Here is a 22,669-nt window from a genome sequence, read left to right as displayed (position 1 = left end):
CTTTCCACTGCCTTCCACCTTATCCTTTAAGACTTAACTGAAGCCCCTTCTTTTTCAAAACACACCCCAAATTCACTCACATACCTCAATCTAAATTACTACTAATTTTAAGACCCTAGCCATCACTGTCTCTTAACTAAAGCAGTGGGTTCCTCACGTCTCTCTACCCCTATTCTTATCCCCCTCCCCAATATATTATCCACAGAGTAGTCAGTGATATAAAATTATAAACCAAATCAGGTCACTCTCCTGCTTAAAACACTCCAATGGCTTACCATCACACCTGCAATAAATCCAAATTCCTTTTCCCATATTCCTGTATCACTAAGCCCTCCTACTCTGACCTCATCTCTTGTTATCTTCCCATTATTTTCAACGCTCTGGTCTTATGAACCTTTTTTTCTGGTCCTACAACACAGTGAGACTTGCCTACTTTAGGGACTCTGCATTAATTATTCCCTCTATTCTCCCCACCACTCTCCCCTCTTCTCCCATTTCTATGGCTACTTTTCGCTATTCAGATCTCAACTTCAAAGTTACCTCTCACAGAAGCCTTCCCTAACCACAAAAATCTAAAGTATCCACTCAGTCACTCTCTAACACAAATCCGACTTTAATTTCTGCATAGCAGTCATTATTGGTATGTATCTTATTAATGTGCTTATCATCTGTCTATTCTCACAAGAACATAAGCTCCGTGACTAAGAAACTTGCCCACAATGTTCACTGCTGTAACTCCAGCGCCTAGAACAGTGTTCAGCTCATTAAAAGTAGATGCTAACCAAATGTTTGCTAAATAAATATATGATATATGTTCATACTATGCAGGTGGAAATTGTGCCTGTGTCCCAATACAGAATCTCCCATGAAATTCAAAGAGAGTAAGAAAGATACAGCTAGCCATCCAATAAGGTAAATCCTTCATAAGAAAGAAACGGAAGGACTGCAGCTTTAATTTGAGGCAAAAATAATATAAAACACAGATTAAGCCAAAGCTTAGTTCACATAAAGTTTAATCAGTCAAGTTAGTGAAAATATCAAAATTTTTGAGTTAGTGTATGGCAGAAGAAATTTAATTTTGTTGCAAATAATACAGTATTTGGTGTTTCCATTCTGGACAAGTTAAGCTGCAGAAAGAGCAATGGCATTGAATCTCAGTTCATCAGGGTCACGTTCCATAAACTTCTTGCAAACTTCTATGGCATCCTATAGGGAAAAAAGATACATAATCTTTCAATTTAAAAACGTGTTTTACTTAAAACTGATAAATGTTTCACGTTTTCCTAATCCATACTAATTTTATACTGCAGACTTCTTTTCTCAAATAAAAAATAACTTAAAGGACACTAGAAGAGTGAATGGCTGGTGGTTTAATTTGATTAGTACAAAAGTATAAGATCTGCTAAGTGTTCTTTCTTAAAATGCTTTTAAGAAACTTTTAACATGAAAATTACATATTTTATTGATTCTAAGCCATAAAATTTGTTTGTAAATTTAAAAATCTCTAAGATCAAGATATAAATGATGGTATCTTGGATTTAATGAAATATGGGATATGATGTGCATCTCTTTCAATACTATTCTTGTCTTTTTCAAATTTGATACTTGTTCGCACAAAGAGCTCTGCAAACTTCTTTATTTGCTGTAGATTTTTAACGCTAGTTCAAATTTTTCTTTTTGGATTTTCTCAAGAGAGCCAGGATAAGGAGAAATACAGAAAAATGTTATACCAGTTATCTTTTATTTATTTTTGCCATGCCACGTGGCATGCGGGATCTTAATTCCCTGACCAGGGATCAAACCTGTGCCCCCTGCAGTGTAAGTGTGGAGTCTTAACCACTGGACTGCCAGGGAAGTCCTATACCAGTTATCTTTAGAGATGTTTTAAAGATAACAAGAACATTAATGACACTGAAGGTGGGCCAACAAGTTTTATTGTTACCTCTAATAAAGTTTCATCACTAGTTTCCCCATGGTTAATTGGAAATGGTTTCCGTCCATCTGTGGAAAATACATGAACAGGTGAATGGTTAGTTGTTTGTATAGGATAATGCACTTTCTTTCTTTCTTTTTAATACTATAAACAATTAACAACATGTATTTCATGTACAAATTTTTCCAATTCACCCAGAAATATCCTTTATCCATGTTGTATTGTTTTATGTGGGATCTAATCAAGAATCACATATTCTATTTAGTTATCCTATCTCTTTAGTCCTCCTTAATTAAGAATGACAGGATAATGTACTTTCAACATCCATTTTCCTCTTCCCACAGTGAGGCAAAAGTTAAAAGATAAAATAATATATCCTAAAACAAACACTTTAAGTATGCTACCTACGAATATTTTTAACACCAATAGTTATTTAGAACCTTGTTTCCATGTTTGAAAGCCTATATTATCTTCACAAACAGACATTATTAGAAATATATACTATTGGCTTTAATTTCCTAAAAAGAATATGCAAAATTAATGTCAGCTTTTCAAAAGTTATGACAATCAGAAATATAAAAAATTTCTTTCTTCACTTTAAAGCCTTCTGATGAAGGCTCCTAAGTAAGACTGACATGTTTATACCAATGAAAGGAAGCCACTACAAGGTTTATATATTACTACTACTAATTGTGTACCAAGGTAGGAGTACAGAGCAACAATCTAAATCACCTAGGATTATTTTACTGACCACCAAAAGTAATCAGTATCACCTTGAATAAACTAGTACTTTTTCAATACTATGAAAAATGAAAAAGTCCAGAGTTATATAAACTCCTGCTAACCCAAAGTTAACTGATACTCTCTATACAAGCCTATAATTTCAGATGTTTTATAAGTGGCACATCAAGTTCAAGCCATAAAATACAACTCCCTCTGTAATTTCATGGCTTCTAAACATAATAAAAAGTTTTGAATCAATATGTATACATAGTGATAGACCTGGACTAAAAGATACTACTTGTAAAGAAAATATGAGTGAAAATTAACCAAACCAAAAAGCAAAACAGGACAATTATGAAATCTGAAGAAATAAAAAAGTTAAAAAGAAAAGTACATTGACTATGGCTCACCTGAGAATAGTATTTCTGTAGTCATAAGAATATAAACAACTATAACAACACTGGAAGAACAGGAAAAAGTAAACCATGTATTTTTGTGATTGGGAGGGATAGGTAGGTAAAGAGGGTGACAAAGGAAAGCTAGATTATCTTCATTGTGGGAAGCCAAGGAATAACATTAGGTAACTTCCACCTCTAGCCAGAATGAAATAATGTACTGGACTAGGCCTTCCACTGGAAACAACTAAAGACCTGGACAAGATATCTGAAACCATTGTTTTATAGATTGGGAAACAGGTAGCCCAGAACTGTTAGTAAGCCTAACAGTAATGTCCACTTATCTGCCAGTGCCGGAAAGGAAAACCCAAGCAGCCTACAGCAGCCTCACTTAGGAGACCGAGGGGAAAGAGCAGAGTTCAAGGAGGCTGAGGCAGGTGGAGTTTGCACAATGCCAGGAAGAAGGTAGCTACACACTTTGGCGAGCTGTTGCTCTTTGTCTGGGACCAGGCCAGGATCAGTGGGCCAGCTGGGGGCGGGAAGCAGTGTGTCTGGAACAGAGCTTTGGGCTGGGGTGGTCAAGAGCTTGTTTATATACCAGGGGAATGAGTAAATCAGAAAACAAATGAAGGATAATGAGAGCTAGATTTCCCATGTTCAGAAAAGGAAGTCACAAATATGGATAACACTAGAATAAACTGTATATTATTAGGTTAGAATTATAAATGTGGATGTAAATAAATGCTTTTTAATATATAGAGAAACAGATATAATTGTGTGTGTATGTATATCCATATTCACATACATGTGTCTATGTATATAATACAGACAAATATTTCCTAGCTCTGTCCTCTGAGAAAGCCTAGAAGTAATGATATCTTAATAGCAATTAACACACTTAGCACCCAGGTCTTGGTTCTAATCATCATTTTCCAATGAAAGGAACCAGGGCTCCTTGGAGAAGTGGCTGAACACAGGGCTGGGGCACGAAAAACAAAGGATGAACCAGGAAATGTTTTTCTACTAGAAAGTTAGAAAGTGCTCAAAAGAATGACAGGGACACATAAAAAGGACATATGCCAAGAACTACATGAAGCCCTAAGGACAAGAGGTGATAATAGAAAGATGAATAACTCAGTCCCTTTCATCAGCTAACCTTACAATTAGGTATAGAATGAATACATTGAAGACTACCACTACCCTTTGTTATACAATTTTCCTGTAGAAATTACCTTGCACCACGTCTATAATTATATAGCCTTGTTTTTTAAAATAAGGATATGTAGAAATGACTTTTTTTTTTTTTTTTGCGGTACGCGGGCCTCTCACTGTTGTGGCCTCTCCCGCTGCAGAGCACAGGCTCCGGCGCGCAGGCTCAGCAGCCATGGCTCACGGGTCCAGCCGCTCCGCGCCATGTGGGATCTTCCCGGACCGGAGCACGAACCCGTGTCCCCTGCATCGGCAGGCGGACTCTCAACCACTGTGCCATCAGGGAAGCCCAGAAATGACTTTTTTCTTAAAAACCATATGCTGCTCTCTTACCCACTGTTTTCTATGCACTAACTCAATACTCCTCTTGCTCAACATTCCTTTTAACTTTATTAGGAATTTGCGTCAGGGCTACCACCAATTCCCCTTGCAATGAGTCAGCAGCTGCCCATCTTCATTTGTCTTGCATTCATCCCTGTCCTCTCTAACATCTCAAAGATTCCAGCTATTCTGTAGAACTCTGAAATTCTTTAAACTCATTTAGAGAATGTAATCCTCAAAGGGCTCTGATTCTCTATCAGCAACATCGATCATTCTTCCTGCTAAAGAATACTTGAACCAAACAAGACCTCAGTAGTTCTGCCTTTCTTTTCTGATGTTCTTAGTTCAAACCAATTTTAAAATACTTTGGTGCTGATCTTGGCATGCTACAAAAAAGAACCATTCTGTATATGTAGCCTATCCCGGATACACATCTTTCCTTCTACTGCCCTTTTAGTCTCTGAGCTCAGAAAGCTAGCTAATCAGTCAAACTGAGGTTTTTAGACAACTCATTCCTTCCCGTGAGATGATCAGAGGTGCTTTTCTTCTGAATATCTTTTAGACGTTATTGTTTGCTCTATTATGAAGTCGCCCATTCTGAAGGTCACCTTTACTTTTATAGTCTCTGGTTATGGATATTTATCACTCCTCTGGCCTCTCCTAAATCTACTTTCTTGAAGTCAACAGAATGTGTCTGTAAGTCTCAGCACACTCTTTACTTCCACTTCTACTAGTTACTCTTTATTATTCAGAATTCAGAGCAGAAACTAGCTTCCAGCAATCGGACATTTGAAATCCCCAATCCCTATTACATTCTATCTTTATGTAGATTCTAGAGACTGAATTAGCAAAGCATATGCTCCAAATCGCTCTGCAGGTCTGTTACATACTCCGATGACAACTATCTGATTCCTACTCAAATCACTCTACTATTGCAGATGACCCACAGGGATGTACATTCCTTTTCTTGTCCCCTTTAATAGAGCCACTTCTTTTTAATGAAGTGTATGATTCTGTTGCCATATTCCAAATATAAAATCCATCTGAATTTTATGGACCACATTTACAGTCACAATCAGAGTCCTTTTGGAACTCTTCAGTCTTTAAGTTAAGGAAAATGAAAGTGAAAAGTTAATATTTACAGCAAATGAGAAGAAAGAGAACTAAAAATCACGGTATCTAGAAATTGAAAAGGATTTCCCTTTTGTTTTCTTTATTCGGCCTTTTTTAATCAAAGAAGGTCTCAGAGAGAAAGACAAAAAGGACTCATAAGTACTATCTACCAATTTTGAAAGAATCATAAAAGTTTCTTCTGCCTGAATGAATCAATTTAAACTATCCTCGAGTTATTATCCTCTAAAATTATCCTCTAATTATCCTTTAATTATCAATGAAAATATCCTCTCCTCCAAATACAAACTAAAGTAGTCCACCTATAGTTAAACTTTTAAAAGGTAAGTGCAGGAATAGGCCAAAATACCAAGTAATTAATCATGGCTACTTTGACACATGCCTTAGGGAACTGTTGCCAGAAAACATAGACTCCTGTAAAGTCTTTTTAAAATTCAGATGTGATAAAAAAGGATAGTACAAAAGCCTGAAAACTAGTAATACTCATTATTGAATACAAAAACTAGTCATTATGAATAATACGCTATGTTTTAAAACTAGTTTCAGGATCAAGATCGTTCATCCAAGATGTTGATGATAACCAACTCAAAAATTTAGTAAAGACTGCTGAAGGGATTTACAGGAGTCTCCTAAATGATTTAGCAAAGCATTTTCCTGCTTTGCTAAAATGCAAAGGTGGTATGCAGGAATTCTTGAATTATAAGTTACTTGAACATCAAAAACATATTTATTTTTTGTAGTAAAAATTTTTAAATGGAAAACTTCCATTATGCCAACTCAATGTTATATGGTAATCAATTAATTTAGGTAAACACAATAAATATCAACAGTCATGTTTATCAGAAATACAGACTTCCCCATTTACTATTTCTTTCCCCAGGATAAATTAAAATAGTTCTTACCTAATTCATAGAGATGCCCATCTACATGAACTAATGCAATAAAATGAAGATCTACTTTTTCATCTATATTTGGTGCCTGGAATAGGAGGGGAAAATACATATTATATATATTAGTAGTCAAATCAATCAACTACATGTAAACACATACAAATAATATCAAATGACATGAAAAAATATTTATCCAATATAATTCAAGGCTTAATCTTTGATATAGTGGACAGAGTGAACACGCCTACATTTATAACAAATGTGCTTGCCCATCAACAAGGAGAACACTGACTCAAGGCACACCTTTCTTAATCTCAATTGACTTTAACCTAAAGTTTTGTTCACTCTGGAAGCCCAGCACCTAGCACAACACCTGATACATAGTAGGTATACAGTGTATACTTGCTGAATGAAATGAATGCATGAACTAATTTGTCTAATTTCTGAAATTTGAAATAATAAAGTTTTTAGAAGTTTAATAATAGCATAAACAGAGTTTAAAAAACTCTTTGCAAGTTAAATTTTAGGACATCAAGAAAGTGAGTTCTTCCCTTAATGATGTAACCTTAATCTCATTTTTTTGAAAAATGCAATATAGACTTAGAATAAAATAAGTATTTTTATTCATCCTAGATTCAAAAGGTTTAAAAACGAAGAGAAGGGCTTCCCTGGTGGCGCAGTGGTTGAGAGTCCGCCTGCCGATGCAGGGGACACGGGTTCGTGCCCTGGTCCGGGAAGATCTCACATGCTAGGCCCATGAGCCATGGCCGCTGAGCCTGCGTGTCCGGAGCCTGTGCTCCGCAGCGGGAGAGGCCACAGCAGTGAGAAGCCCGTGTACCGCAAAAAAAAAAAAAAAAAAAAAAAACGAAGAGAAGCAGGAAAATAGCCCAAAAGATTAAAGGAGAAAAAGGGAACAAGTTAAAGTAACTTGAACAAGTTAAAGTAAAATTTAACTTAGCCTACAATTTTTCTCTTGTTTTCTCAGTGAACTATTTGATATTAAAACTATACCTAGGTTTTTTTAGCTTGCCAAATTCAATTTGCATGAGCAACTTGTGCTACATTTCTTAGACATTCAAATAACTTATGCAAGTCAATACATGATAAACTGGCACTGTTTACAATATATAGTAACTACACAGATAACACTAATATGTGTTAGCTATATACCAAATCTAAATGGTTTGAAATGAAGTATAATCACTGTTAAATGTAAGTACAGATTTTAGAGGCAAAAGTTTTAAAGAGGCATAATCAAGTTATATCTCATATTATTTAATATCCAGTAAGTAACACAACAGTATCAACTCTAAAATTTCTATTTTTTCACCCTCAAGTAATTATATAATTTTAAGTTTTAAGTAATACGAAGTTTTCAGATGCAGGAATTGAAAGGAACAGAACAAACATTCCTATCTTGGATTTACTGGATGCCTCTAAAGCATTTACAGATAGTGACTCATCTAACCTCATCTTATTCTTCAGGGATTATTGCCCTCGAATTACGAATGGCAACAACGCAACATAAATTGCTGTGGCAAACTAGCTCTTCCTAAATTCAACTTAGAACTAAAGAATTTCACAGTTGGTAGGAATCACAGTTACGTAGTTTTACTGTTGCTCCAATGCTAGACTGCTCTCTATTGTAGCCCCATCTTGTGGTATCCCCGCAAACAACAGGGAACTGCCGCTAGGTTTTCAGGCAGTCCATTCCATTTTGACAGTTTTGTTAGAATTATCCCTCATACTGAGGCAAAAAATGTTTCCCAATATTTTCCATCATCTTAAAAAAGTCTAATCCCGCTTGAACATGATATTTCTTCAAACACTTAAAGACAGTGATAATGAGTTCCCTTATTTTACTGGTCAGAGAATCAAAGATTTTAGTGATCACTCAATCCAATACCCCCATTTCACCAATGACCAGAGAGAACCCAATTTTTCAAGGTTAAATCTAGGCAATTCAACAAACTATAAATTCAATTCTATAACAAGAACACTACAAAAAATTCCTTATCCAACTAGGAAAGGGGCTTGATTTACTTATTTTAAGATAATTCTCCAATAGGATATAAAGTATATTTAAAATCTTTTGAGCTCCTATGTCTTTAAAATTATTACTTATTTTAACACCATCTCTTCTTAAGAATAATACCTCTAATCTGGTTTTTACATTTTGTCAGTAAATACAACCGTGCTAGAGATAAAAGTAATACAACCAGAACCAGAGACCTGAATATGTACCCAACCCCTGTGAGCACTGGGTTTCTTATCTGTTTTGAGGTTTAAACGAAATGCATGAAACTACTTTGTAAACTGTTAAGTGTCATATAAACATTATGTGTTATTACAATACTAAGACTACATTATTACAAATGTAAGAAGTCACTAAATCTAGTGACTCAAAATTGTGAGTCATTGTACCTTTTAACCAAAAGTGCATACTAAAAATACAAAACGCCAAAGAGGGCACGAAAATCCTTCAAACTATTATAAAAGATAAATGCTCAAAATTTCTAAACCTTCCACAAGACCTCAGCACCTATTACAAGCCTTTTCCTTTGGTCAACTTCAATTAGTCAGAGTCTGAAATCTATAATTATGCAATTGCTTAAACATTATTCCACTGAAAACAAGAACAATACATAAAAAGCAAATTCCAGGGCTTCCCTGGTGGTGCAGTGGTTGAGAGTCCGCCTGCCGGTGCAGGGGACACGGGTTCGTGCCCCAGTCCAGGAAGATACCACATGCTGCGGAGTGGCTGGGCCCGTGAGCCATGGCCGCTGAGCCTGCGCGTCCGGAGCCTGTGCTCCGCAACAGGAGAGGCCACAACAGTGAGAGGCCCGCGTACCTCAAAAAAAAAAAAAAAAAAAAAGCAAATTCCAGTATGTCTTCTGTTTCAAAAAGTGACCAATAACTAACAAAAGGCAAAAACCAGAAGCTACAGATTAGATAATTTTTACCTACATTTTTATATCTTATTTTTTACAAAGTTTCTTAATTTAGAACATACTTCTTATTACCTTGAAGGATTAAAAAAATGATGTGACAAATCAATTAGATAGAAATTAACTAAATGCTAAATAAAAATTTCAAATTATAAAAAACAGTTTAAATTTAATTTATAATTGTGGCGCTAAATATATACCAGGCACTGTTCTAAGTGCTTTATAAGAATTGACCAATTAATTGTTATATAAACCATATGAGGTAGGTAATATAGTTATACCCATTGTACTCTCAAGAAAACTGAGGCACAGAAGTGTTAAGTAACATGCTCTGGGTCACAAAGCTAGTAAGTGATAGAATCTGGTTTCAAATCCAGGCAATGTCATTCTAGAATCCATGTTCTTAACCACTAGGCTATGAAAACACTTATGAAGCTATAAAGCAATGGAATTAACATGGGGAAAAGATCAATATTACATAAAAACATAAAACTGAGAATGCCAATTTTTATGACATATTCATTTATATTTAGAATATTTTTTAAGTACAAAGGAATTTATTCCTATGTGGAATCAACTGTGTCCAAGTCAGAATTTAGAAAATTACGGTTTTACTCTGATCATCTAATTCACTTGTGTCTCCTACTGTGCCAGCGTATGGCACAGTAGGGAAGCAATAAATATCAGATGGATAAATACGACAAACGCATGTTGTGACCCAATGAGGATAATGAAATAGAGAGACACCAGTCTGTTGATACCAGTTTGTGGACGAAAGGCTATTTTGATGACTATACTGATATCTGGTGGAAGCAGATGTTTAAGGAAAAGTGCCAAGACTCCACCTCATAGTTTGAGAATAGCTCTAGAAGAGTAAATAAGGGGAAGGAAAGAATGTCTGACACCAACTTTTAATTTTTTTAAGCATGAAAGTATGTGTAATCAGACTTCCTCTGGCTTCAAAAGTCACGATGATTTACTGAAGTGTCAAGTTTCTTATAAATGTGTGGCATACACCAAATCTTTCGGATGTCGCATTTCTAGGTAGGCTCTGTCAAGCTATAGTCATTACCATTAACTTTCTAAAACATCAGAAAGACAAGAACTATAGTTGCCATCCTGCATCTTATTTCAATTATGAGAATTATTAGAATTCCATCATCAACCTCAACATTTAAGGTAATTAGGTAATTAGCACAATTACAAGAACAAATGTACTTTTTAACAGTTTGCTAGTATTATCAACTTAAAAAGGAGAAATTATAAAATTTGTGGGAAGTCTATATCAATTCACAAGGAGAAAAATCGTCACCTCCTACATGAGAAAAGATCTTTAGAAACTGAATAGGCAGGGAAGATTGGATCAAGATTAAACCAAGTACCTGAGCCACCTCAGGGAATAAAATAGCTTAGATGAAACACCCTACACCATGGAAGCTTAGATTAAGGATAGAGTGAGTAAAATAACCCCAAAGCATGACAAGAGACTAAAGTCATGTTCAGAAACATGAAAAAAAATAAAGTAAGAGATGGCAAAGAACTCAGACAATACACAGCATTTGTTGACCTGAGTCAACTAAATGAAATTGGAAAGATGAAGGGTAAGAGAATACATATTCACTTTAACAACTGACAGGAACTTAAACATTATCATGAATGTCGATCAGCACTCATCAAAAGGCAGGCACCTGTTGGTGTTATATGGAGTGGAAAGACGGATGTTCACCAAGGCACTGGTGAGAGTCAAGCTGGACTGCAAAACATAGAGGTATGCTTGCAGTCTTACTGGGGGAGAAAAAGCTAATGGTTGATGAACCAAGAGAAAAGCGCTTTGAAGACTGAAGAAGTTTAAGGGAAAAAATGGACTGCCCCTGTCACTGGAAGAAGAGATGGAAGATTGACTACACTTACAACAGAATGGAGACCCAAAGATGGTAGGCGTAAGAAGGGTCGCCAGCGACGAAGACGGAGAGATGGACTGGTAGCCTTTGCAGGGCCTACATGGTTACGTTTGGCCCAGGGCAGGGATGCATGGTGACACCATGATGAGGCCTTCGCTCTGCAGTGGCTAGAATGAGGCTGTGATGAGGATGGCGGAGAGGACTACATAATTAAAAAAGAGAACATTTTACTGAGACCACGTTACTGGGAGATCAGTTATTCTTAAAAGCACCGTATGGTCATACTTGGATTTATATGGTCTAGTATTTTTAATCAATCATAATTTAGAAAAGGATCGTAAATGAATATTAGTTAAAGGTACGTGAAGTGGAAATACATAACCAAAGTATCAGGTTATATTCCATAGCTTCTGTTAAGTGCACATCTAAACTACCCTCATTTGTATAGCGCAAACTCATGGAATTATTTAAAAGTCACTAAAGTGGAATTATTACATCAAACTGTTTTTAAAAAAAAGAACACACACACAAAAAAAACATGTAACACATACAAAACATACAAAGAATTATGTGTAAAAGAAAACCGTATGGTAACAGGCACTAGTAAAAAGAATTTCTTAGCAGTAATAAACACTAAGGAAAAAAACAACTTCAAAATATAGAGGAGTGAAACAAATCCCTCAGAAGCTGATGCCATGCATAAACTATCCTCTTACTTAGGCTGAAAAGTTAAATGGAAACTATCATGGATTATTTAGCCATCTTTTAGTAAAAGAAAAAAACAGTTAAAATATGTATCACTTATTTTGTGCCAGGCACTCTTTTAAGCACTTTACACGTATTAATTCATTTAATCTCCCAGTAACCCATGAGATAGTTACTGTAATTATCTCCATTTTACAAATAAGAAATCAGAGCACAGAGAGGTTAAGTAACATAACCCAGGTCACACTGCCAGGAAGCAGCAGGGCTGGGATTCAAATACAGCAAATCTAGTTCTAGAATCCAATGATCTTAATAACTGTGGTGTACAGCCTAAGTGGCCAAGAAAAAGATTTTAATACTCATTTATTAGACCAGATTCCAACGAGCAGAGGAGTAATCCTCTTAAAATTAGATTTTTGGGAGTCACATTTTCGAACACTATTGTACCACAAAAGGTGAATCTGACCTAAGAGTTTTCCACAAAATGCACATGCTAATAAACACTAACTTATTAATGGTAATCCAAATGATAATTTTACAATTGTCGCCTCCAATAAATAACACCAGCACATGAAACTGAGTTTAAAGCAGTATGATAAAATTATAATCACTAACAACCATAGTGAGAAGAAGTAAAAAAAAAAAAAAAAGTGATATAAGTCCTTGCTTAGTGATAATGGATTTCACTAACCATGACCTATTTTCTTTAGGAAAATAAAGGGGTTTTCCTTGAATGATTTCTATGACTCTTTCAACCCTGAAAACCCTATGATCCTACTTAGTACTTCTGATCTATGTAAAATAATACAATAACCTAAAATAAAGGGTTTTAAAAACATGTTTGTGAACAGTTTAGCTGCTCATAGTAAGAATCAATCAATTAGAAATACATAAATGAATCCTATACTTTGCTCTATATGGGAACAAAGGTGTATATAATAAAGTGTCTGCTCTCACATAGTCTAACATGTTTGTCATATTCAATCTGATTACATTTAAATAAGAGAAAGACAGAAGAGTGGGGAAGAGGAAAAGGAAAATGGATGGAGAAAGAAAATGGAGTAAAGGAAGAGAGGAAGAGATGACTAATGAGTAGTGGAGAAAACAAAAATTTTCTAAGAATCTAGGGAAGGAGAGATTACTAAACCAGAAGTAGAACTAAAGGCATACATTGAAAGAACATATAAGGTTTGGGCAGGCAAAATGGGAAAGGTATTCCTAGCAAAGAATTCAGCGTGAGAAAAAAGACAAAAATAGGAATGAGGATGACATGTTCAGAGGACTAGACTATCAGGTCTGGGATCTGACTTTACCCCCCATCTAAAAAGTTATCCTGTTACTTGTTCATAGGTGCTGGCAGAAGACATGAGACGCTATGTCAGAGACAAAGGACTTTACTCATAGCCCAGCAAGGAGCACTATCATCACTGTTAGTGTCAGTTCACATGAGGGCAACACAGAGGGCCCAGATGGATGGCTGCACACACAATGGGCTGCATTATAGGAGAGGAACACTGGGCTTGGGGAAACTGATGTATTATAATAAGCAGTAAGCAAACTTGTCTTTGTTCTGGAGGCAGACATTACCTCATCCCTCACAGTGCTTACTGGGAGAAAAGTGATTTCTAACTTAAAATATGATGGCTCTCTTCTTTTGCCATTTTTGAAGAATGTTTTTTAAAACTTAAAAAAAAAATTCAAATTACAAAGAGTTACAAAAATAAAAAGAGTACAGGAAACACCTAGATTTACCTATGACATTTTATTCTGATTTGCTTTATCATCTGTACTTATACTCTCTTGCTCTCTTCCTGTCTCTCTACATAGTTGTTTTTTTTTTCTTCCTGAACCATTTGAGGATAAGTTATATATATCATGGTCCTTTACCCCTAAATACTTCAGTATTTCTTAAGACTAAGAAAATTCTCTTGGACTTCCCTGGTGGCACAGTGGTTAAGAATCCGTGAACCAGGGGCCTCCCTGGTGGCGCAGTGGTTAAGAATCCGCCTGCCAATGCAGGGGACACAGGTTCAAGCCCTGGTCCGGGAAGATCTCACATGCCGCGGAGCAACTAAGCCTGCGAGCCACAACTACTGAGCGCGCATGCCACAACTACTGAAACCCGCGCATCTAGAACCCGTGCTTTGCAACAAGAGAAGCCACTGCAATGAGAAGCCCGTGCACTGCAAAGAAGAGTTGCCCCCGCTCACTGCAACTAAAGAAAGCCCGTGCACAGAAATGAAGACCCGATGCAGCCAAAAATAATTAATTAAAAAAGAAAATTCTCTTTTATACAGCAGTTATCACCTTCATAATTTCATATAGATATGGGCTGTGTTAGGATGTGTGTAGGTTGGGTGTCACGTTAGACTTCTGTCTAACCTTCCATCCATATTTTAATTTTGTCAGTTGATCCATTCATGTCCTTTGTAGCATTTCCCCTCAGGATCTAATCTGGGAGCAGGTATTGAATTTTTTTGTCATGTCTCTTCAGTATCCTTTAACCTGGAGCATTTCCAACAGCCTTTGTCTTTTATGACATTAACACACAGTCCCCTTCCCACATTTTTTAATATACATTAAAAAATGCATTATAGGATTTTTTAATATACAGGTTTTTTACATAAAAAAATCATGCTCTCTGTGAATACAGACATCTGTATTTCTTCCTTTCCAATCCATATGCCATTTGTTTCTTTTTCTCACCTTACTGCATTGGCTATAGGACCTCTAGAACAGTAACGAATTTTGCTGATTTTCACTTTTAATTATTTCTTCCTTGTGCGTACTTTAGGGATAATTTGCTCTTTTTTTTTTTTTTTTTTTGCTACCTTTAGGTAAAAACTTAGATCACTGACTTGAAGCCTTTTTTCTTTTCTACTATAAGCATTTAGTGCTATAGATTTTTCTCTAACCCTTGCCTTTTCTTTTCTACTATAAGCATTTAATGTTACAGATTTTTCTCTAATCCCTGATTTAGCTGCAACTTGTAAATTTGGATATATTTAATAATTTTTCTTTCAATTCAAAATGTTTTCCAGAAAACAAATTTATGGTTACCAAAGGGGAAAGGGGGTTAGGGGAGGGATAAATTAGGAGTTCAGAATTGGCAGATACAAACTACTATATAAAAAATAGATAAAACACAATGTCCTACTGTATAGCACAGGGAACTATATTCAATATCCTGTAATAAACCATAATGGAAAAGAATATGAAAAAGAATATACATATATATGTATAACTGAATCACTTTGCTGTACACCAGAAACTAACACAGCATTGTAAATCAACTACACTTCAATTAAAAAAAATTTTTTTAAATGTTTTCTCATGTTCTCTGAGACTTCCTCTTTGATCCAACAAGCTATTTAGAAGTGTATTGTTTAATCTCTAAATATATGGGGATTTTCCAGATACTTTTTACTGTTATTAATTCCTAATTTAATTCCATTATGGTTAGAAAATATTCTTTGTATAATTTAAATTTTTAAAAAAATTTTTAAGATTTATTTTCTGATCCATAATATGGTCTATCCATGAGCACTTAATCATTCTTTAGAACAATTTAAAAAACAAAATTTATTTTATATTTACCTTCACTTGTTCCATTTCCAGTGCTCACCAATTCTTTGTGTAGATTCAAGTTGTAGTGCAGGTAAGCTTGTAATGAATTCTCTCAGTTTTTGTTTGTCTAAAAGACTTTATTTCTCCTTTATTTTTGAAAAATATTTTTGTTCCATCGAATTCATTTTAAAAGCCTTTTTCTTCTTTTTTTAAAAAAATATTTATTTATTTGGCTGCGCCAGGTCTTAGTTGCGGCACATGGTATCTTCGTAGCAACGAAGGGATCCTGCCTGTGGGATCTTCGTTGAGGCATGTGGGATCTTTAGTTGTGGCACACAGGATCCTTTAGTTGCAGCATGCAGGATCTTTAGTTGCAGCATGTGGGATCTGGTTCCCTGACCAAGGATCGAACCCAAGCCCCTTGCACTGGGAGCGCGGAGTCTTAACCACTGGACCACGAAGGAAGTCCCTCTCTTTTCCTTCTGATTCTACCTGCACATATTAGATCATCTGAAATTGATCCACAGCTCTTGGGTGACCTGGGGGGTTTTGTGGGGTTTCTTCCCATGATTTTTTATTTTTGTGATTCAGTTTGGGTAAATTTCTAGCAATTTATCTTCACATTTCCTGATTCTTTCCTCAACATTTGCAAGTCTACTGGCAAATCCATTAAAGGCATTCTTCACCTCTGGTACTGTGTTTTTAATTACTAGATTTCCATTCGATTCTTTCTTAGCGCTTCCAACTCTCTGTTGATATTCCCCATCTGTTGGTATCTGTTGTCTACCTTTTCTACTTGAGGCTTTAACATATTAATCACAGTTATTTTAAGTTGCATCTGACAGTTCCAACACCTGGATCATATCTGAGTTTGATTCTGTTGATTCCTTTGTCTTGTGACAGTGTGTTATTTCTCTTGTTTTCTTCATCTTATAATTTTTGTTTAAAAGGCACACATCCTGTGTAGGAGCAGAGAGACTGAGACAAATGTATTTATGTCTGGGAATGGGCATGCCTCCTCTTCTGCTAGGGCTTTAGTGTGTGGAGTTGAGTCAATCTAGTTAGAAGTTGTGCTGTTTGGTTTGTTTTTGCTATGGTTATCCTCAGTAATCTACCAGCTTAAAATCTGCCTCGCATTACTGTGTGATTAGGGTAGGAGCTGGCTTGCTGAATGCTTTCTTTTTCAACGTTCTTGTTCCACTCATAGCTTTAGGATTTTTCTCAGAGTCTATGCCTCAGAGAAGGTCTCTCTTCATGCTCTTGGCCTACCCCACACATTTGACACTTGTTTGTTGGTGCTGGCTGGTCTAATGGTGGGAAGGTGAAGGCATTCTTTGTTGACATGGTTCAGCCTCCATCATAAGTAGGTTGTTTGTACCTGGATATCAAGGACAAGGCTTTCCATGGGATCCTCCCCTCCTCCATTGATTTCTCTCATAGGAGTTTCCTATACCTCCCCTGAAGGGGTAGTTTTGTCTGTTCCCTTCTCCAGGGAGGGTTTTCTGTCCCAGCATTGTTAGGTTTTATTCCATAGGGGAGAAGAATCCAGGTCCTTCCCAAAGTAGAAGCTGCTTCCTCCCCCCAGGCCTGCACCTTGGGCCTCTCTCTTGCCTTGTCCCTAGTTTAAGCTTATAGGCACCCAGTGAGGTCTGTGGAGAGTGGATGTGAGCTCCCCTTTGGCACTGCTTACAGGGATTTTATAGTATCATACCAGCCTATACTTGACCTTTAGCAATTTGTTAAAATTTTTAACATTTTTTACAAGGAAAAAAAATCATATTCTTCACGCTGCTTTCACTTTCCATATATTTTGGGCATCTATCCACCTCAGTAAGTATATATGTACATTATTTTTCACAACAACATATTATTCCTTAAATAGATGCACCATAAACATATTATGGCATCTTTAGTTTGTTTCTAGTTTTCTACATTTATAAACTATGCTGTAGTAAATACATTCACACAGGTATCTTTATATGTTCATCAGTCAACAATAATAATAGCTAGCACTGAGTGCTTACTATTACATACCAAATGTTCTAAACTGTGGATGCTATAGAGTCGCACAATGATCGTACTAAGGTAGAAATTATGATCATTTCTATTTAAAGATGAAGACACAATTTTTGCCCAAACATTATCAGATTATCTATGGGTAATTTTAGCCCTCTTTTTGCTCATCACGTTTTCCATATGTAAGAGGAAGGAATGAAAAAAAGAAAGGATATGTTCAAAAGCACACCCTCCTGAATGAGTTCCATACATCAAGGTTCATGTGTGTGTGCATGTGTTTCTATTTGGCAACTGTTTTACAATATCAAATACAGGACAGTACGTTACTACATTATGACTGTCTTACTTGTAACTACCTTGTAATGCTCTTAGAAAAACCTTTTATCCACTATCATATTGCTAGTATACTAAGTATTGTTTTCCATAAGTAAATGAATATGTTGAGTTGTTAAACATTAGAACCAGTAATTCTAAATTTTTACTCTAGTCATATTTATTTCTACTTCCTAAAGCTAAAGGAACACAATATATACACATCTTTTCCAACTGTACAATTTGTAAAGATAATTTAATTCATAATATAGACATAACTGTGTACATCACATATATTTTCAATTCCAATGAAAGTTTATATGATAATTCAGGGAAGGACTTTCTTTTTTTTTTTTTAACATCTTTATTGGAGTATAATTGCTTTATAATATTGTGTTAGTTTCAGGAAAGGACTTTCAAGTAATATTCTTTTAAGAGATGAAAAGACTGATATGAAGAACGTTACTATGGAATCTTAATATTCCTAGGCTTTCTCTTAGAATTACAAATATTAAAGACATATTCACCAACTTTTACATTGTCATAATATTAGCTGCCGAAGTAACTAAGTTAGCTTTGCTTTCAAATATGAAAATTTAAACTGTGAGTAGAATCTTCAGAATAAATAGCCAATTTCCTTTCCATACTAACTGGAAAGGATCAAATATCTACAGCTTATTCTTGAGTCTTTCAGAAGATTTTAATAAAGAGCTCACTTTCTAGAGCATCTGAATAAAGAACTCACTTCCTCAGTTTTTCAGTTCTGGTAGAGGAATCCAAAGTTGTCAAAAATTATGTATTTCATTAAAATTATTAATGACATCACTGTCTGCCAGGACATTAACACTGAACCCGTGCCCCCTCTGCTTACTGCGTGGGTCTGCAACGGTATAATGTGACTTCACATACACCACTGCAATATAACCTATCTCTTCATTACAGTTTTGAAAAAACCAGAACAGGCTTTTCAAAAACCCTAGGAATTAAATGATTTGCTCTTCAGAAAGTACTCTAAGGAGTTTAACAAATATTTTTTGCATAAAGGAATTAGGTATAGACATTCATTTTGAGATTTTTAAGCATTCTGATTCTGACTTAAATCCTCTTGAGTTAAAAAAAAAAAATACAGGGTGAGCCATTTGGACACAGCCCATGAGCATCAGAACAGTGTCGGGGTCTTTTAGAGGCACAAGGACTTAGTTGACTTGCCCACAGTCATGTAACTAGTGACTCTCAAAGCAGAGGCAGAACCCATGACTCCTGGCTCCAATTTCAGTGTTTTCATCTCACACAAAGCCACCCACCCATCAACTGTCAACTACCTAATTCATAGAGGCAAACCTATTACTATCTCTAGCTGTATTCCCCAAACAATCAACAGTTCAAATTTTTCTATCTTCAAAGTTATAACTAGTTCAGAAAGAAGCCAAAATACCTGGGTCCCAGAAGGCCAAATTACTTTTCCTTCACAGTTAATGTGTATGTCACTTTGTATATGAAAAAATGAGTCAACTACCCTTTAAACTGTTTAATAACCACAAAATTAGAAATGTCATGAAGCCTAAAAAAAAAAATTTTCAAACCTTTAATAAAAAGGTGGAAAGAGGGGCTTCCCTGGTGGCACAGTGGTTGAGAGTCCGCCTGCCAATGCAGGGGACACGGGTTTGAGCCCTGGTCTGGGAGGATCTCACATGCTGTGGAGCAACTAGGCCCGTGAGCCACAACTACTGAGCCTGCGCGTCTGGAGCCTGTGCTCTGCAACAAGAGGGGCCGCGATAGTGAGAGGCCAGCGCACCGCAATGAGGAGTGGCCCCCGCTTGCCGCAACTAGAGAAAGCCCTCGCACAGAAACGAAGACCCAACACAGCCAAAAATTAAAAATTAAAAAAAAAAAAAGGTGGAAAGAGTGTGTCGGTCTAAAAAGCCAAATTACTTTTCCTTCAGTTAATATACATTCTCTGGGTGTACAAAAAATAGATTACTCTTTAGAGTACTTAATAATAACCAAAGAATTAGAAATGTTGTAAAGGCTAAAAAGAAATGATACAGACCTTTTAACAAAGGGGGCAGAGGGGCAGACTAGTATTACTTCTTTATTAAGAAATCAAGTGTTTGGTAGTTTACCCTAAGTGCTTAAATCTAAATTATTCTAAAATGTTAAAATAAAGCAAGTAGATTTTGGCTTATACCCAAAATGTTTTCCCATCTAAAAGGGCATCCTGTTACTAAGAAAAATATCATTATAACCATGCAATTTCCTAAATATAAAGGGATCATTGGCTGGTAGGTACTTAAAATAATTACTGTTTTCCAAAATACAGATAACATAATTACCAAAAGACTGTGGTTGGTTTATGGGTAAGACTTTATGTTTAATATAAGGAAAAATCTACTGTTGACTAAGAGCTTGTTTGTTTTAGCAATTTTTATTTATCTATACATTTTGTTGCCTTAAGAGCATGGACAGTACTTACTAGCTGTGTGACTTTGGACAAGTTAGTAACTTCTTTGTCTTCCAGTCTGTAAAATGGGATAACATCTATCTTAAGGAATTGAGAAGATTAGAGTAGGGTACACACAGTGCTTAGTATAATGCCTACCACATAAGATGCGTTCAGTAAATGGTAACCATCATTATAATAAGATGACAGACATACTTTTAAAAGCAGTGAGAATTTAAGAAGATGAGAATACTTGGCAATTGATAAGCATGTCAATTTCCATTGCATTCACCCATAAATGACACTTAAGAATAATCAAGACTGATACTGTAACACCCCAAAATGATTCCCAATGTTTCCAGCAACCCCAGGTATCTCATGGTGAGACTCTTTTGTCTTAAATACCTACAAAATCATTCCTTTTATTGACCTGCTGATAAAATATATACTTAGTCATGACAATTAAATTTATTTCCAGAATAGGACATGTCCTTTCAAACTTTAGAGATACCACTGAGTCTAAAAAAATGGCACATGGAAAGGAAAAAAATTAGGAACTTCTCTAGGGCTTCCAAATGCCATGAAAAGAAGTAAAATTATAAGTATAGGCATACATGCATGAGGATATGTACACATATATAAAACTTTAAAAGTTTAAAGTCAAAATTATAAATTAATTCCAAATGGACTCCTGTAGATTTGAATAAATTTCAGTATAATACATTGAATTACACTAAATTTGAGGTCCAAATTTAAAATAGGAAAGTAAAACCAGATTCATGCAGAAGATGCAAACTTTCCTACAAAGTATCCATGTTCAGTTGGCAAAGAAGTCAAAGTGAAACATGAGCTAGATACCGAAATACACAAAATACCACTACATATTCCATGGAAAATGGCAAATTTCTTCATTTTGCTCACCTAATAAATCAAGATACCCACAGATTTCTAGATATTCTTTAAAGACTTTTTTCTCTTACTGGTTTAACAACTGTATTTTCTCACTTCTGTTAACAATTCTCCAAAATCTCTATTAAGATAATGACCTATATCTCTATACTTTACATTAAACTCAAGCTTACCATTGTTAAGCTGGCCAAAAACTAAGTCCCAGAAATTCTTTATTATTATTATTATTTTTTTACAATTTGAGAGTAGCTCCAATAAGATTCTCATTGACTACAAACGAAAAGAATCTTAAATCTTAACCCTTTGTTTTGGAAAGTTGTGGTTAAAACAAAACAAACAGAAAAATCCACCATCCTCAAATATCATTACAACCTCAACTCTATTTTTATTGCTGGAGACATTTTTAGATAGAAGAATTACATCTAGTCAGGTCTGGAAGAGTCAACTGATGAGTTCATATAAGAATTTACTTTAAAATAATAATAGTTATATATCTCCTTTTCCAAAACCCTGATACTGGAGAAAATAAGAAGAACAAGAAGATGATGCAGAAAGAATAAAAAACAGACTATTTTGATTCATTTAGGACAAAATATTTGTTAACCTAAGAAAGGGAAAAAAATGTAAACAGGACAGAGTAGTAACTACATTCTCACCCTTTCAACAACTAATTTAATCCATTTAACTATCATTCATTTTCAAGTGATATTAGATAAAGAAGAACTGATTACATGTAAGGAGACACAATATCACTGCTTGAAAACAAAGGATCAAAAAAAGAACCATTTCAATAATATTTCCCCCACTATGACTAATCCTAATTTGTACTTCCTCCTTCAAACTCAGCTCTCCCATTCAATTCCACACATACGCTTTAAACCAGCTTCTATTCAGGGAATGATATACAGAAAAAATGATAACAGAAGGAGAGAAAAAGGCAAAAGTGTAAGGAGTTAGGACAGAAGTTCCAGAGCATTTCTCAGTTTTAAGAATGACATAAAATGAAGTTGCCCCAAAAGGATTTCCCTTACATCTTGTTGGAATGGAATAGAGAAAATGGGATATGGAAAATAAATGGAAAACAAAAAGAAAGATCAGAAAGATGCAATTTCAGATTTCTTGACAAAACTGGACTATACAGCTTAAAATGCATGGTACTTGCATCTGAGTTTCATTTACAGTTCCCATCTGATTCTCCCAAAACAATCAGGACCTTAAATTGTACATTCTATAAGAACTAAGTTTCTTCCTAATATCTTCCGTTTCTTT

General features: G+C 35.5%; 1 protein-coding gene across 1 annotated transcript in view; it reads right to left on the bottom strand.

Moving 5' to 3' along the window:
• Positions 1-455: 455 nt before the first annotated feature.
• Positions 456-22,669, bottom strand: part of UCHL3 (ubiquitin C-terminal hydrolase L3) — a 43,931-nt gene continuing 21,717 nt past the window's right edge. The window contains exons 6-8 of the mRNA XM_079903482.1: positions 6,615-6,690; positions 1,943-2,001; positions 456-1,206 (exon numbers count right to left, since the gene is read on the bottom strand). Coding sequence (XP_079759608.1) covers positions 1,123-1,206; positions 1,943-2,001; positions 6,615-6,690 — 219 coding nt within the window. The 3' untranslated portion in view covers positions 456-1,122. The remainder of the gene's footprint in view (positions 1,207-1,942; positions 2,002-6,614; positions 6,691-22,669) is intronic.

Source organism: Stenella coeruleoalba (assembly GCF_951394435.1).
Source record: "Stenella coeruleoalba genome assembly, chromosome: 18".
Taxonomy (NCBI): Eukaryota; Metazoa; Chordata; class Mammalia; order Artiodactyla; family Delphinidae; genus Stenella; species Stenella coeruleoalba.
The sequence above is the reverse complement of the archived record's forward strand: the minus strand, read 5'-3'. Positions and strand labels throughout refer to the sequence as shown.